Raw genomic sequence first — 17,762 nt, 5'->3', positions numbered from 1 at the left:
TTCAGATGCTTGTATCTTTCCTTTTCTCCTTTGTTTTTTCACTTCTCTTCTTTTCACAGCTATTTGTAAGGCCTCCCCAGACAGCCATTTTGCTTTTTGGCATTTCTTTTCCATGGGGATGGTCTTGATCCCTGTCTCCTATACAATGTCACAAAGCTCTGTCCATAGTTCATCAGGCACTCTATCTATCAGATCTAGGCCCTTAAATCTATTTCTCACTTCCAGTGTATAATCATAAGGGATTTGATTTAAGTCATACCTGAATAGTCTAGTGGTTTTCCCTTCTTTCTTCAATTTAAGAAACCGGACACAGTTCTGACAGAACGTGGTCCACTGGAGAAGGGAATGGCAACCTAACCACTTCAGTATTCTTGCCTTGAGAACCCCATGAACAGTATGAAAAGGCAAAATGATAGGATACTGAAAGATGAAGTCCCCAGGTCTGTAGGTGCCCACTTTGCTACTGGAGATCAGTGGAGAAATAACTCCAGAAAGAATGAAGGGGCGGAGCCAAAACAGAAACAATACCCAGTTGTGGATGTGACTGGTGATAGAAGCAAGGTCTGATGCTGTAAAGAGCAATACTGCATAGGAACCTGGAATGTTAGGTCCATGAATCAAGGCAAATTGGAAGTGGTCCAACAGGAGATGGTGAGAGTGAACGTCGACATTCTAGGAATCTGAACTAAAATGGACTGCAATGGGTGAATTTAAGTCAGATGACCATTATATCTACTACTGTGGGCAGGAATCCCTTAGAAGAAATGGAGTAGCCATCATGGTCAACCAAAGAGTCCGAAAAGCAGTACTTGGATGCAATCTCAAAAAGGACAGAATGATCTTTGTTCGTTTGCAAGGCAAACCATTCAGTATCACAGTAATCCAAGTCTATGCCCCAACCAGTAACGCTGAAGAAGCTGAACCGTTCTATGAAGACCTACAATACCTTTTAGAACTAACATTCAAAAAAGATGTCCTTTTCATTATAGGGGACTGGAATGCAAAAGTAGGAAGTCAAGAAACACCTGGAGTAACAGGCAAATTTGGCCTTGGAATACAGAATGAAGCAGGGCAAAGGCTAATAGAGTTTTGTCAAGAGAACACACTGGTCATAGCAAACACCCTCTTCCAACAACACAAGAGAAGACTCTACACATGGACATCACCAGATATTCAACACCGAAATCAGATTGATTATATTAGTTTGCAGCCAAAGAAGAGAAGCTCTATACAGTCAGCAAGAACAAGACCAGGAGCTGACTGTGGCTCAGATCATGAACTTATTGCAGTGATCAGAGGGATGCTTATACTTTTTGAATTAGTGTTTTATATTCTTCAGATAAATACCCAGAAATGGAAAATCTTTTGAAGAATCTCCATAGTGTTTTCCATATTGACTGCACCAATTTATACTCCCACCAACAGTGCATGAGGGTTCCCTTTTCTCTACATCCTCTCCAATGCTTGCTATTTCTTGTCTTTCTGATAACAGCCATTCTAACAGGTGTGTGGTTTTGATTTGCATTTCCTCATAATTAGTGATGTTGATTATTTTTTCATGTGCCTGTTCACCATCTGCATGTCTTCTTTGGAAAAATGTCTATTCAGATCCTCTGCCCATTTAACTGGGTTGGTTTTAGTTGAGCTGTAGTTCTTTCTATAGCTTGGATATTAACCTCATGTCGAATATATGATTTGCAAGTATCTTCTCCCACCCAGTAGGCTGCCTTTTTGTTCTGATGATGGCTTCCTTCATCGTGTGGAAGTTTTTAGTCTGATACAGTCCCATTTGTTTATTTCTCCTTTGTTTCCTTTGCCTTTGGAGTCAGATTCACAAAATCATTGCTAACATCAAGTCAAAGGGCTTACTACCTATGTGTTCTTCTAGGATTTTTACAGTTTAAGGTCTCACATTCAAATCCTTAATTGATTTTGAGTTTTTTGTGCATGGTTTAAGGTTTTCCTTCTTTTGCATGTAGCCATCCAGTTTTTCCAATAGCACCTATAGAAGAGGCTGTCCTTTCTCAAAAGAATCATTCTTAATACAAGCAATCTTCTTGTAACACATGCTGAGATATGAAACTGCTACAGTCTGTATCTGCTATTATTATAAAGGGTTAGGGGGACTGGATGCAAATTAGGTATACCACATCAATCACTCTCAATAAGACAGAATCAATTTTTACCTAACAACATTTAGTAATTTTTGAGAAAAATATGTCTAATGACTGGATTACTCAGTATGATGTTTGACATTCAGGTGAACTTAATTCCCCTGCTGTTTTGGTATGTATGTAATCTACATCACAATGATACCATGATAACTGTCATCATTTACTTTACTAGAGGTTCAGGTCTTAAAATGATTTCTATAGACAATCTAATTTTCATCCAAGCACAAGTTTAAAGCTTTTCTATTTTATCAATTCTCAGTCACTTTACTGGTTGTAAGGGCTCAATTTATCTACAGAGCCATTTTGACTTTTACAGCTTAGGAATTTCAGACTGAGAGTATCATTAACTGTGTACTTTCAAATTTCATTCCTTTCTGTTCTATACTGTACATTTAAACTCTAAATTCAGATTTTCTGCTTTTCCATGACTTCACTTATTCAAGGAGATGAAATATGCCATTAAACAACAAAGAATATCACCAGCAGGAATCTGTTTAAGATATGACCTAAAAAACCATAGTATTAGCTCACAGGAGGATGAGAGCATTCAAAACTGCTCATTTGGAAAGAAAATGTTTTATATTTGCATTTAACCCTCACTCAGAATTCCACCTCTTGTATTACAGCATTTCTTCAAGTTTTCATCAATTTCAGTCCTCGGCCTTTGGTGAACCACAAACTTCATGAATCCATCTCTACTTTATTCCAAGTGTTCATACATGTATTTCCTTTAAGTCTGTATTAAGAGTGTTCTGTCAGTTTTCCCAAGCAATTTCATATGACAGCTCTATCTTTCTGAATTTTAAGTGAAACTGCTCATGAAGAGAGGCTGACTTTCACTTCTTACAAAAGCTGCTCTTCTCCCCCACTGTACTCACTCAGTACAGTATTCTGCATGTGAAAGGACCTCAATAAAGGTCCAGCAGCTTATTTCCTGTCTAGAGGAGCAGGCACATGATAAATCAACCTGTCTCACCATTTGAAGCAGGAAAAGAACAGATCAGAACAAGCATATCCACTACTTTCTTCTTCATAAATATGATCTGAATTCTCTTTTTGTGTATCCCCATCCTTCTCAACCCTAGCTGACAATACAAGGTAATGGAAGAAAAGCTCACTTTCAGGCATAGTCAGTTCTTCTGCTAAGGCAGACTAAGCAGTTTAGGGCAAGAAAATAGGTGCTGGTTTATGAAGCTATCAACCTGAAGAGGAAGGAGAGAAGCAAAACTGGTTTCAGTGGACTAACACTCCTCTCTAGAAGGTTCACAAAAGTCACTCTTCACAATTCACATTGACCTCAGAGTACCCACCTCTTGTCTGGAGCTGCCCTGGAGAGGTTCCGGTCATGCTGTCTCTCTTTTCGCCGGTCATGCCGGATTTCATCCCTCTCACGTGCCTCCCCGTCCTCTGTGTGGACACAGGTGAAAATGACTTTATCACTGTACTTATCACTATTAATATTCTGAACAAGAGAATATTTCTACGTGTTTTAAAATTTTCATAATAAAATGCCAGAAAAAAGAATTTGCAAAGTTCATACTTATATTTTCGAAGACTGACTTCAAATAAAGAACCTTTTACTCATGATACGTTGGGCTGGTTGCACCTCATCTCATCTACTGTGTCTATATCTATCTTCACTTTCTCTACCCTCTCCAGGCTGAAGGGATATAGTGTAGATATAGAAGAAATATAATATAGAGCTTGAGCTTTGGAGTCAGACTGTCTGGGTTCAAATCCTGTTTCTATGACAGATCAACAATGTGAAATTATACCCATTACTTGACCCCTCTCAGCCTTTGTCGCCTCCTCTGTAAAATAGTGACAATAATAGAATCACTGCATAGGGTTGCTGTAGGGATTATATAAAGTAATATAGTGCTCAGAGCGGCACCTGCCATAATAAATGCTTAATAAATGGTAAGTTCTTATTAATATTTGGCAAGAGGATTTCTAAAAATTTTAACTACCTTCTCAAGAACCATCCTGTTTTTTTAAATCAGTTTAGAGAACTTAGATACAGAGAGGTTTTACTCTGAGTTATCATCAGTGGCTAGGTTACAACAGGTAGGTTTTTTATATTATGCCCCCTTAAGACATTTATATATATATGCAACGAAGTGGGTTACTAGCCAGAACCTTCATTACTTCCCTTCAATTCTAGACTCCTATAACCAATTGCCTGCTTGACACCTTCATTTTAAACATAACATATCTACAACTAAATTCCTAATCTTTCCTTCCCAAATCTCTCCGCAGTGTAGTCTTACCAATATTAGTAGATAGCAATTCAATCCTTCTCAATTGTTTAGGTCAAAAGTTCTGGAGTCATCTTTGACTCCTTTTCTCTCCTTCTTATGCCGAATCCATAAGCAAATTTTGTCAGCTCTACTTTCAAATCACACTCAGTACCTGACATATTTTCACTACCTACCTCCTGCTATTATCTCTTATCTGGATTATTGCAAAAGTTTTCTAACGGTGTTCCTGCTCCTGCAGATAACCATTCCATTGCCTTCTAACATATGCAAGATCATGTCATCCTGCTCCAGACTCTTCAGATTGCTTCCCTTGTTACTTGAAATAAAAGCTATAAAAGGCACACAAGATCTGGCCACTTTGCCCTAACTACTCTGACACCTCATCTCTACTTAGCTTTCTGGGTCTAATCCAGCCATTCTGGCCTCCTGCTTTTCCTTAAACACACCAGATACACTCCCAACTCAGGGCCTCTGCACTGGCTGTTCCTTCTATCTGGGATGCTCTTCCCTTAGGTATCCATATGGCTCACTTCCTTACTTTCTTCAAGTGTTTTTTGTTAAAGTTACCATCTCGGAAGTGAGGTCTATTCTGACCACTCCCTCCTTCTAGCACTTTTACATACTCTTCCTCTTTTTTTCCCTCATAGTGACTATTATCTTCTAATACACTATATGATTAACATTTTTTTGTCTGTCTACATTCCCTAAAATGTTCACTGCTATATCCCCTACCTGACTAGCAGAAAACTGTGTCTAGATGAAATCCTTGCACCTAGTAGGTGTGCAACATGAACTGAATAAGTATACTAGACGAGGAATTATTACTGAAACCACCCTCATCATGTTCTTGAATTAGAATTAGTCTTCTCACTCTAACTGAATTAATATAGCACATATACCACAATATTTTTGTAGATCACTAAATAAAGCGAGAGAGAAAATGATTAAAGGCCTAAAAGAAAAACTGTGGATTAAGTTTACCATTGGGGGAGCTGAATTGTTCAGTCTGAGATCTCTTTTCTCTAAGTTTCCAGAAAAGTAAGAGAAAATTAAGCCTATCATTTGAATAATATGTGATTTTAAAAAGTATTCCACTCAGAATTTTAAAAAATTCTGGTGTAGTCTCATATTAAAGGCCACACTTAAATACACATTCTTTTCTATTACTTCCACTTAATGAGGCAGAAATTACTGTTTCATTTCTACATTATTTCTGAAATATCTATATTTTCTTTACATGTATGCACTACTTCTGCATGTAGTAAAAAAACAGCTGAGATTTTCTAAATTGAGATAAATATTATTCATAAAGTAAATTCAATTCAGTAGTGAGTATGTCAGGGCTTCCCTGGTGACTTCTCAGGTGGTAAAGAATCGCCTGCCAATGCAGGAGACTCAGGTTCGATCCCTGGGGTGGGAAGATCCCCTGCAGAAGGAAATGGCAACCCACTCCAGTATTCTTGCCTGGGAAACACCACGGACAGAGGAGCCTGGTGGGCTACTGTGCATGGGATCACAAGAGTTGGACATGACTTAGCAACTGAACAACAAGTATGTTATACCTTTTTCCACATGGGTTTTGATCCCAGCTCTTCTCTCTCTGGCTTTCTGGGCCATTTCTCTAAGTTTCTCTTCATGTTTTTCCTTTTCTTTTTGAGCCATCTTTCTCTCTACTTGAGCACGCATTTCTACCGCTTCACGAGCCTGTAAGTGAAGTTAGATGTTAAATAAGATACTATCAGGGATAAAGAATTACAGTTGTCATTTAATTTCCTGACTAAACTCTGGCTTGAAAGAACAGTTAGAAGAATTCACATTTGTTACTGCTAATTAAAACAGATTCTTGTCTACAAAAGATAACTTGCCTAGACGACATTGCTAACGGCTTTTTCACTCTGACTCCAATCAATCTTGTAAGTCAGTGTTTCACTAATGCTTTTTCACTGTTTCATTTTAGAAACAATCTAAAAAATAAAATTAAACAAGCAATAAAGCAATTCTCAACATCAATAATAGGAATTGGTAATGTTTTCAAAATCAATCAGATCAACTCAAGATATAGCCGTAGTATAGATGAGCAAGAAGTAATTTACATAAGGGTGCTCACTGTGACACAGAAGATATACTCTTGTATATTCTATGTCCACACCCTGATGCATGTAAACTTAAAAGACACATATTAATACCATAATATTAACAGACAGCCAATACTATGAATGCCATTTTCTGTAGCATTCAATACATTGGTATGTTTATTTTCCCTTCGATGCCATCTTTTGGAAGACAAAGAGAAATAGGGAAAAATTATGAAACCCAGGAAGAGTAGGTGCCAACCTTCCCAAAAATGGGATCAGTCTAGTGCAGCACCATTATTCTAGAACGTTGTGGGGAAGATGAATCACCAGTAGTGGGGTACGTATATGAGCTTACAAAGGCCAAGACTGAGTCAGAACTGCCACCAGCACATGTCATCTCTGGAACACATACCACATGCGAGAGCCTCTTTGGGTACTCAGCAATGTAGCCCAAGTAACAGTATCTTAGGTAATTTTGAACAGATTTACAAATTATCAAGAGCATTAAACAACTTAATTACAACAGACTAACCTTTCGATCAGCAATGTAGAGGGCTTCGGCCAGTTTTGCAAAATTTTCATTGATGTGAACTGTCTGCAGTCCTCTTCCATCGGCAGCCAGACGTTTATCTAATGGAATTGTATAACCCTAGCACGAAGGCAGGCAGAAAACACTGGTCACCAAAGAGCAACTATAGAGTCTTTAAAACTAGATTTATATATGTCCATTTTGACAACCATTTTAAGTTCTTTCTCCTTACATCTCTTTTTGTAATTAAGCAACAGTAGTAGCAGCTAACAGTAGCGCTTCGTGTGGAGGACTGTTTAAGCATTTTATATTTATGGCCTCATTTATCCTTCACAGCAATTCTATAAGGCTGGTAACATTATTATTTCCATTTCACAGGTGAAGACACTGAGGTAGGAAGCCTAGGTCATACAGTTAATAAGCAGAAGAACTAGCATTTCAGAATGCAAGCTCTGGGAAAACAGATTCTCATGTTAAATTTTGGGTTATAATAAAAGGAAATCAATACCAAATAGCTAAAGAGTTGCTCATCAAGTAAATCTAACAGTTATACAAAGGTAGAAGAAAGCACTAAAATCAGAGTGTCTACAGGTAGCTTAATCTGCTGCACTGCTTTCATGACTTATCAGATTCTTGGAACCCTAAACGTTTTAGTAAACAGAAAAAAGATAAAAGTTTGCTAGACAACTAAGATTCTTTGTTCTGAAATTCTGCATCCTATTTCAACAACTTAAGGAATATGCTTGAACATTTATGTAACTTCCACGCTTAGCTTTATTCTTTCAGACTTTTGAGTAGACTACTAAATAATGACCTCCTGCCCATGGTCTTTATTCCTAATTCAAGGAGTGTTACAGACAGCTCAAGATGCCTCATAGTTATACACACATAAATATGTATGGTATACCAAACGAGACTACCCAACAATCCTTTTGTTTCAGGATGAGTGTATAACTTATTTTTGGCTGTGCTGCAAGGCTTGTGGGCTGGATCTTAGTTACCCAAGCAGGGATCAAACTGGGCCCTTGGCAGTGAAAGCGCCGAGTCTTAACCACTAGACTGCCAGGGAATTCCCTAAGTTCCTTTAAGGAATAATTTGTATTTAAATCATGGATTGAGGTGGCCTTCTTCACCCATTAAAAAAAGAATCATGAAATATTTGGGAGGAAAAGGAAATAGTGATAAGGAAACTTACTTCGCAGTATTTTACAGATTATTCATGACTCCTAGATGCTTTGGTGATTAGTATATATACATAGGATTTAAATAATTTATTCATGCATTGTTATAAACAGAAATAAATAGTTTAAAAATGAAAGCACTGAATATAGCCAAACATTTATTTTGTTTTGTCATATGATTATTTAAATTGATCTAAATCCTTTCAGGAAGAATTTCAGATATAAATTTAGGTTTTCTAAAGAATAGTATCTTTCACTGATATTGTTACTTCAATCTACTCATTCCTTCTCTATGTGTTTCCAATAATTACATTTTACCAGGAGAATCTGCATGGAACTCATGTGCCTGGAACACTAACATTTCTAATACATTAACATAAAAAGAAAAAAGTTGTATAAGTTGGGTGTTCCTTCTGGAAAACCTTCAGCTAACTGATATGCTGAGGTTTCATCAAGTAACCCAGGCTGAAGGTCCTACCTGGGTGTTTTTCAGGAGGTTCTAACACTAAGACACTAAATTTACGACAAGTTAATTACCTTTGCATTTTTCCAGTTTGAAATACATGGAGGAATCTTCCACTCTTGCTGCTCCTTCACGGTCATCTGTGTTGCGAAAAAAGAGGAAGAAGAGACATTTTTAAGATTTATAGTCTAGCAAAAAACTAAGTGCACCTTTCTCTTCAAAGATAGTTCAATATACACTGATTTAATCAAAGGTCTTAATTCCATTTGCTTAGTGGCACTATATACTATGTTCCCACATCATGGTTTCTAGTAATAACTTTAATATAAAACATGGAATATAATCTATTTTTGACAGTTACAAATGCTGGTTAATATTTTTACATATTTAAACTGATGTGACTACTTCCAGATGAGAACTTTTTCTTTTAGATGCGTAATAAAATATACCTAAAAAAAAAAGTCACTTGGACTATCAATTACAGACCTAATGATCCCAGGAACTTACTTCCTACAACTATGATAACATCTTTTCAAACAGCAGACCCTTTTCATTCCATTAAAAGCAGGGGTTAGGTTATTAATCATAAAGCTAACAGCTAACATTTTATATACATTCTCATACTATGGAACCACATGTTACAGTCTTGAGTGGGTCCCTATGTGATTTTGAAAAACAAGTTAAGAAACAATACGTTTGGTGAAAAGTAATAATATAGACATCTAGAATGTATTCTATAGGGGGTTATTTATAAATTAGTAATCATGAGTACAAAAAGAGATTTTAAACTAGAGCCAAGATTACCTTTCGGCTAGGAGAATGCATGACAGGTGCAGGAGGAGAAGGTGGTCCCCGAGGAATTTTCTTATTAATCCTGAAGGATAAACCAAAGCACAACCACAGAATGATATACATTTTTCCTTTTTAGTCAGTAACTCAAGTCTTCTTTCTCATTTTTTATTACGTAAAGCTTCAAACAGACACAAAAACAAAAGAGTGTATAATGAATGTCCATCTATTATACACCAATGTGTTGAGAAGCTAAAGCGGGTGTATTCAATCAAGAATGTGCAGATTAAGACCTGCTGAAAAAGGGGCACAAGCCACCCACACAGGGTCCTCAGATAGCCCTCTCAGCATCCAAGCTCCCAATATGGAGAAGTGAAACCCAACTGGGTCATTTCAATTTAAGATGCAGTTTTAATACATCCACACAATGAAGCATAGTCACAAGATTTATTATTACTCTGAAGAAAGCTGAGCGCCGAAGAATTGATGCTTTTGAACTGTGGTGTTGGAGAAGACTCTTGAGAGTCCCTTGGACTCCAAGGAGATCCAGCCAGTCCATTCTAAAGGAGGTCAGCCCTGGGTGTTCTTTGGAAGGAATGATGCTAAAGCTGAAACTCCAGTACTTTGGCCACCTCATTCGAAGAACTGACTCATTGGAAAAGACTGATGCTGGGAGGGATTGGGGGCAGGAGGAGAAGGGGACGACAGAGGATAAGATGGCTGCATGGCATCACTGACTCGATGGACATGAGTTTGAGTGAACTCTGAGAGTTGGTGATGGACAGGAAGGCCTGGCGTGCTGTGATTCATGGGGTCCCAAAGAGTTGGACATGACTGAGTGATTGAACTGAACTGAACTGAAAGACCCCAGAAGTGAGGAGTAAGGAGAGAGCAAAGAACTAGAGGAAGAACAATCCTCTGTCCTAGGCCACAAGTGAGCAGAAGACAGAGAGCAGGGTAGTAATACCTAGCTGGCTGGGACAGAGAAGTCTAACTTTTCCTGGGACTTAACCCTAAGTGGTTATAGTAGTCCCCTGGTATCCAAGGACTGGTTCCTGGACGTCAAGGATACATACCAAAACCCATGAATGCTTAAGTCCCTTACACAAAATGGAGTAGTATTTCCATATAAACTACACACATTCTTCCTTATACTTTAAATCATTTCTATATTATATCTAATACAATGTAAATGTTGTATAAATAGTTGTGGTGGGCATGACATTTAAGTTTCGTTTTTGAGAACTCTGTGGAATTTTTTTTTTCCTTTTTGCTACGCCATGTGGCATGTAGGATCTTAGTTTCCCAACCAGGCATCGAACTCTTGTACCCTGAGTGCTAACCACTACTCCCAGGGAAAACTCTCCTGACTATTTTCAATCCGCAGTTGGTTTAATTTGCAGATGCAGAACCTGTGGACATGAAGAGCCAACTATATTTTAAAATGTTCCCTGGGAAAGGCAAAGTGGGAACTTATGACTGGCATCCTAAATGCAAGTCCTAATTTAAATGTCCAGTTTCTACATGGGAGTAGTGTCATCATACTACAACATGCCTAGGCAGCAATTCGGGAGAAAAGCTGTTTTCCTCAAAAGTTGTTTTTCTTATCACAACTGCTTAGTTTCAACAATTATTAAAACAGCCAACTGTGTCATCATCATCACTACCCACTTCACTTCCACCATATTATCATCATTTCATCCAATAATAATATTTTGCCTTCTTAAACAACAGCTTTATTGAGGCACAACTAATGTACAACTAACTATACATAAAATGTACAATCCAATTAACTTTTGACACACGTAAACACAATTTACTTGTGTGAGCTCATCATCACAAATAAAACACTGAACATACCCATCACCTCCAAGTTTCTGCATGCCCCTTTGCCTATGCCTCTTTTTCCTCTCGTCTCCTATCCACACTCCCTCCATCCTCACAGGCAACCACTGATCTACTTCCTGTCATTATAGATTAGTCTGCATTTTCTAGAGTTTTATATAAAAGGAATCATACAGTATGTACTTGTTTTTGTCTAGCTTCTCAGCAGAATTATTTTGGGATTCACCCATGTCACTGTACGTATTAAAGTTTGTTTCTTTTTATGGCTTAACAGTATTCCATGTATGAAAGTGAAAGTCACTCAGTTGTGTCTGACTCTGTGTGACCCCATGGACTATACAGTCCACGGACTTCTCCAGGCCAGCATACTGGAGTAGGTAACCTTTCCCTTCTCCAGGGGATCTTCCCTTACCCAGGGATTAAACCCAGGTCTCTCGCATTGCAGGTGGATTCTTTACCAGCTGAGCCACCAGGGAAGCACTCCATGTATAGATGCCCCACATTTTGTTTACCTGTTTATATGCTGATGGACATTTCCCTCCTTTGATTATTTTTTTTTTAGGAATAGTGGTGCCTTCTCATGAAACCACCTACTTACTTGAACCTTGGAGGCTCCATTGGATCTTTCTGCATTTCCACCATCCGAATAACTCTCTGTTTAGCACCAGAGTTGAAAGCCACTCCTTGTTGAGATGGTGTGTATCTACGGAATGTAGATGAAACTACAGGTGTTAACTAGTTGAAGTTTTCAACAGGTATTTTACTTTTATTACAATCCTAAGCTGGACTACATTGTCAGTTTCTCTCACAAAGCAGTAATAGAAAATTGCAGTAATATTTAGGCAGAGCAGATAGTAACAGAGGTAAGAGAACTAACAGCAACTCAGAGTTATAAGCAGAATGTAAACTAGAGTTGTATTAGTTTGCAAATAATCCATCACAGTCCATTTTGAACCATGCTAAGTACCATGTTCAATTTCAATAAGTAAGAGGTCTAGAAAATAGAACCTATTTTGTAAGTCTGCACTTGAAGAAAAAATAATATCCTCAGCAAGCAACTTAAAATTAGTAGTTTCTGAATAATCATAGGCTATAAAGCAGAAAGAATAATGGCAGCAGCCCTACCAGCTCTGAGTTTTCCCTTAATATCTATATGTGAATCATCTTTCCACATAAAGATTTAGTTGAGTGAAATTCCTCAAAATTTAGAAGTATTATAAGGATGGCTATTATTATATAAATGATATTAATACATTATTAATATTTATAGCATACTATCAAATAATTATAGTAGTACTGTATTATACAATATTTCCAATGTATTAATGTTATTATATAGATATTATACACATAATTTTAAAATGGAAAACTATAATCACTGTGGTTTACGTCATATAGTCTGTGTAACTGTTAATTTCTAAAAGTAAAAAAAATGCTTTAAAATAGCATAACAGCTAATATCTTAAAAGTGGGTATCTTAAAAAATTCTAATTACCATTTGCACTAAGAATCAACAGACATCAAGTAATTACTCAAAAAACTGCATTTACAATTATGACTAAGGATAGCGAAAGAATATCAGGACCCCCAACTCTAATCACTTCCAACATGAAGCTAAAACCTCCAGGCATGATTCATACCGGATATACTGAGCAGGAGCCAGTTTATCAGCTGCTCGGACTGGCATGGCTGCTGCAACCTTCTGCGACACAGACTTTTCTAAGGCTACCCTTGTCTTTTCTGTTATCTGAAATAATAAATGCCACAATGAGTGCTTTGAAAGTTAATGAAGATGTAAAAACTCATCTAAAATAATTACATACATCAATTCCCAGTTACCTCTTTAATGGCTTCTTCATCAGGTCTTTGAAGGTCTGGGTCATCTGCATTCATGACTTCCTTGGGAACCAGGTCAGTGTACTTGCTATAAATGACCTAAAATGTTCAAACACAAGCAGGCTTAAGAAAAGCAAAGAATGAAGAGAAGCAACCTCATTAAGTCATTTCAGAAGTCAAAATGTCCTCTCAGCACACTTATAAATTTAGGACACAGATTTTGTCTTTTAGATTTTAAAACCAAGGAAGCTTAAAATATATACACAAATTGCTGCCCTGGCTATAAAAGCTAATAATTTTCCTCTGACCTCATGCATTTAAATTATTTGAGATCTTCTAATCAAGTCAGTATCCAAATAAATTGTGCCAACAAAATCTTACGCATCAGTGATCCCTATTTTTGAGGCTCACTAGGACTTGAAATTAATGATGATATAAACTGCCTAAAGCACTATTATCTTGGATTACAAACTCACTGGAATTTAAGTCAGGTTAGTGAATAGTTTCCAAATCCTGTGGGCCTAAAAAATTTCATTGACCTGGCCCTACTTGTAATGTTTGTCTTTTATCGCATCATCTATATTCATAGATAAGAAAATGAACATATGCCATGGTCAAAAAACCCAGAACACATTCTTCCATGGAAAAAAAAAACCTATACACACACCTTATTTCACACTCATTTAGGACTGTTTTCTGATCGGTGGGCCTCTGCCAAATAGAATATTACCGACTTTCACGCTCATGTATACTTCTTGAATACTTCCATAATAACCTACATGGCAGATTTTATAGAAAAATAGAGGTATTGGAAATTTTACAAATAAGCAGCATTCTAGGTTTTGATGCTTGAGTTAGGCATTCTTTAACACACATACAGAGAAAGGACAACTTAACAACTTGCTTTCCCCCAATTCTGGACCTTTACAGAATATTGCTCCCAGTTCTTCAACTGGATTCTCAACCTGAGTCTTGATTCAAAGGTCACGCATGCAAGAGTGAGGCCTCCTATGACTACCCTTGCTACAGGAGCAATTCCTCCCCATCCAATCATTTGGTGTCACAGAACTCTATTTGCTCTCTTCAAAGCACTGCTCACAGTACAAAATTATCTGTTTTAAATCTTTGTCTTCACCATTAAAGTAATAACAAAACAGCTAACATATATTAAGCACATATTTTGTGCCACTGTTCTTTTGTTTATATATATATGTATGTGTATATATATATATGAGATTCCTTATATATAAGATAAGAGATTCCTCATCAGTGATATAGGTATAATCGTTGTGCACACCCTCATAGGGTTGATACAAAAAGTTAAATTCGTTTATATATATATATATATATATATATATATATATATATATATGCTGCTGCTGCAGCTAAGTCGCTTCAGTTGTGTCCGACTCTGTGCGACTCCATAGACAGCAGCCCACCAGGCTCCCCATCCCTGGGATTCTCCAGGCAAGAACACTGGAGTGGGTTGCCATTTCCTTCTCCAATGCATGAAGGTGAAAAGTGAAAGTGAAGTCGCTCGGTCGTGTCCGACTCTGAGCGACCCCATGGACTGCAGCCTACAGGGCTCCTCCATCCATGGGATTTTCCAGGCAAGAGTACTGGTGCCATCGCCTTCTCCATATATATATACATATATATATATATATATAAATAAATTTAACTTTTGTAAACAAACCCTATTTGGTGTGCACAACGATTATACCTGTATCACTGATGAGGAATCTCTTATTCATTAAAGTACTTCCAGTGCTTATAACAATGCCTGGTCCACAGGAGGCTTTCAGTCAATAGTTTTTGTAAAAATGAATGAATGTATGACTTTTACAGATACTCTATTCTATGTTAAAGGTGTATGTATACATGTTGGGATTGCAGAATGTTTTATATAAGCTTCTGATTTCCTGGAAAAACCGCATCATGGATATAGGCCAAAATCTCTAGCTTGTCTTTCTCAGGAATGAGAAAAGGGAGCAGGTAAGAAGTACACATACTTTAACCACAAAACATGTTTACTGATATGGGAGCTACTAGTGTCACCACTGGAGAAGGAAAAGGCAAGCCACTCCACTGTTCTTGCCTAGAGAAGCCTGTGGATGGAGGAGCCTGGTGAGCTGCCGTCTATGGGGTCGCACAGAGTCGGACACGGCTGAAGCGACTTAGCAGCAGCAGTGTCACCATTCTCTCAGAGTGTTCATTTTGGAAGGTGCTCTGAAGCTCACTCTAGTGAGAAAAGCAAGGCTCAGTGAGTTAAGATCACACAGCCAGTAACTGACCTCAAAATCGAACACCTTTTCAGGATGGAAAAATCTGTATCTTAAGAATTAAAAGTTACATAACAATCTCTGGAAAATACTACCAAAACTATGAAGAGTTAACTACTGTTGACAGCAATCATTACAGGAAAGGATTTTAAGTAAATGGCTCCCTCATAGTCATACATGCTCAACATAAAGTCTCAATACTAATTTAGCATACAAGAGCCATTTGCTGCTTCTTGTTTGGGTATTCCAAAGTTAATAACCCTTTAAATGAGCATCAATAAGATTCTAGCATCTCACAAAGCTGAGTGAAGGACATCTGAAGAGCGAGATTCCTCCAAGGTAATTAACTATAAAACCCCAAATTTTTATTGCCTGAGAACCAAATGTGCTGAAGAAACTCGTATCTCAGGAGACAAAGGGACTGGGGAGGATTATCTGAAAAATACAATATACTTTTGAAGGTATCAGGAGCACAAATGAGCTCTGTGAACAAGATAAAGTAGTAACTCATCTGTGAAACAGAATTTTTTTCATGACTGAAAACTGGCAAAGGACTGGATTGACTAAAAGGATAAGCCTGTCAATTTATCTATCGTTTCAGAGGTAGAAAGAAAACACTATCTTTTGGTTATATCAAAACACTATAGTTTGTGATACATTATGAACAAGGTAACAACATAAAATTTATCTTAAAGTTTGGAGGTTTTTTTTCAGGTGGGGAGGGTTGAAGGCATTCTTCTAGGTAATATCATATATGTAACATTTCCTATATAACTATTTCAGATGGAAAAATGTAAACACTTTTAAAGATTTACCACTGAAGTCACCATTGGACAAAAAAGGGATTTAGTTCTATTGACATTAAATTTTTTTCTCTTTCCCAATTTTGTATTACCATTAAGTCTTATACACAGTATTTACATTTAGAGAGATCAATGACCTTAGACTTGCCCTAGAATATGATCTCTTGGAACTTTGCCTTGTTCACCTCTTATATCTAGAGCTAGCATTTTCCATTCTTTTTTTCTGGCCATACCGCATGGCACATGGGATCTTAGTTCCCTGAACAGGGGTGGAACCTCACTCCTTACAGTGGGACTTCAGAGTCTTAAACAATGAACTGCCAGGGAAGTCCCAAGCATTTTCCATTCTTGCTCTTTCACTGTTAATATTTCAGTGAAAAGTCCCTGGTTTCTGAAGAATACTAGATCCCTCTGATACAAATCAGAAATCACTACAATACAGTGCAAATTCAATAATCCAACAAACCTTTTCATCCTAGGTCAAGGACCCTGCATATCAGCATCCTGAATAATGAATTGTAAAAAAATCTTATCTTGTACACTTAGTAGCCAGTTCCTATTACCACAGGAAAATCAGTGGTTTGCACACGGGGCAATGCTAACAGCTCCAACTCCCCTCCCAGGATCTTTGAAAACATGTCAAGTGTTCCTGGTTAAAACAATGGTGGGGATGCAGGTGAGGCACTACTGGCATTTAATAGATAGTGCCAGTGATGTTAAACATAATTCAACGCTCAAGACAGTCCCAAACAGTCAAGAAGTGTCCCCCTCCTCTAAATACCAATGCATAGTTAATGTTGAATTATTAAATCCATTCAAAAGCTTTATACATTAATCCATCTACTTAAAAAAAAAAATAAAGCACATATTTATTAAAAGTGTGTAAGGAATTCAAATGTGTATTCCAGGGGTATAAAGTCCAGCAAGAAGGAAATAAATCCAATGCGGGTCTCCCGCATTGCAGGCAGATTCTTTACCGTCTAAGCAACCAGGCAAAAGTGGTTCTCCATTATTCAAAATATACAGCTATAATTCCCCCAACAAACACTTTGGAATGCCTGTGTGTCAAGGTGTCAGGCACTAAGTTAGGCATCAAAAAGGAAAATAAAGACATAATCTCTGTACTCAAGGAGCTTATAATTAAACGTCATAGACTGTTATTAGTGAAAAGATAATTACAACAAAAGGTGATGACTGCTACTAACCACAGGGAACAGGGAGAAAGGACACCCAATCCAGCCAAGGAGATTACGCTGGAATAGAGACGAGTGAGTTGAAAGTAAGAGAATTTAGTCGTAAAAAAGAACACGGAAAGGACTTTCCCTAGCATGAGAGGGCACACAGGGGAAGTTCCCAAGGTAAAAATGTGTCATAACAGGGGAACTGCAAGAAGTTCCTTATAGCAGACATATTACAAGGAATGCCTGAAAGTTTCTTCTTCTGTAACAACAACCTGTAATGTCGATAATTTTGTACTGAAGATAAACAGAATGGCTAAAACTGGACTTTCATTTTTTGGATTTC

At 37.5% G+C, this 17,762-nt stretch overlaps 1 protein-coding gene across 1 annotated transcript in view; it reads right to left on the bottom strand.

The window, feature by feature from the left end:
* SNW1 (SNW domain containing 1) overlaps positions 1-17,762 on the bottom strand; it is a 35,968-nt gene that overhangs the window by 5,164 nt on the left and 13,042 nt on the right. Inside the window, exons 4-11 of the mRNA XM_005908407.3 lie at positions 13,157-13,252; positions 12,958-13,064; positions 11,916-12,020; positions 9,488-9,557; positions 8,758-8,823; positions 7,043-7,159; positions 5,998-6,139; positions 3,485-3,581 (exon numbers count right to left, since the gene is read on the bottom strand). Of these exons, the coding sequence (XP_005908469.1) occupies positions 3,485-3,581; positions 5,998-6,139; positions 7,043-7,159; positions 8,758-8,823; positions 9,488-9,557; positions 11,916-12,020; positions 12,958-13,064; positions 13,157-13,252 (800 nt within the window). The remainder of the gene's footprint in view (positions 1-3,484; positions 3,582-5,997; positions 6,140-7,042; positions 7,160-8,757; positions 8,824-9,487; positions 9,558-11,915; positions 12,021-12,957; positions 13,065-13,156; positions 13,253-17,762) is intronic.

This window comes from Bos mutus, chromosome 10 (assembly GCF_027580195.1).
Source record: "Bos mutus isolate GX-2022 chromosome 10, NWIPB_WYAK_1.1, whole genome shotgun sequence".
In the NCBI taxonomy this organism is placed as follows: Eukaryota; Metazoa; Chordata; class Mammalia; order Artiodactyla; family Bovidae; genus Bos; species Bos mutus.
Note: the sequence above shows the minus strand (reverse complement) of the source record. Positions and strands in the feature narration are given on the sequence as shown.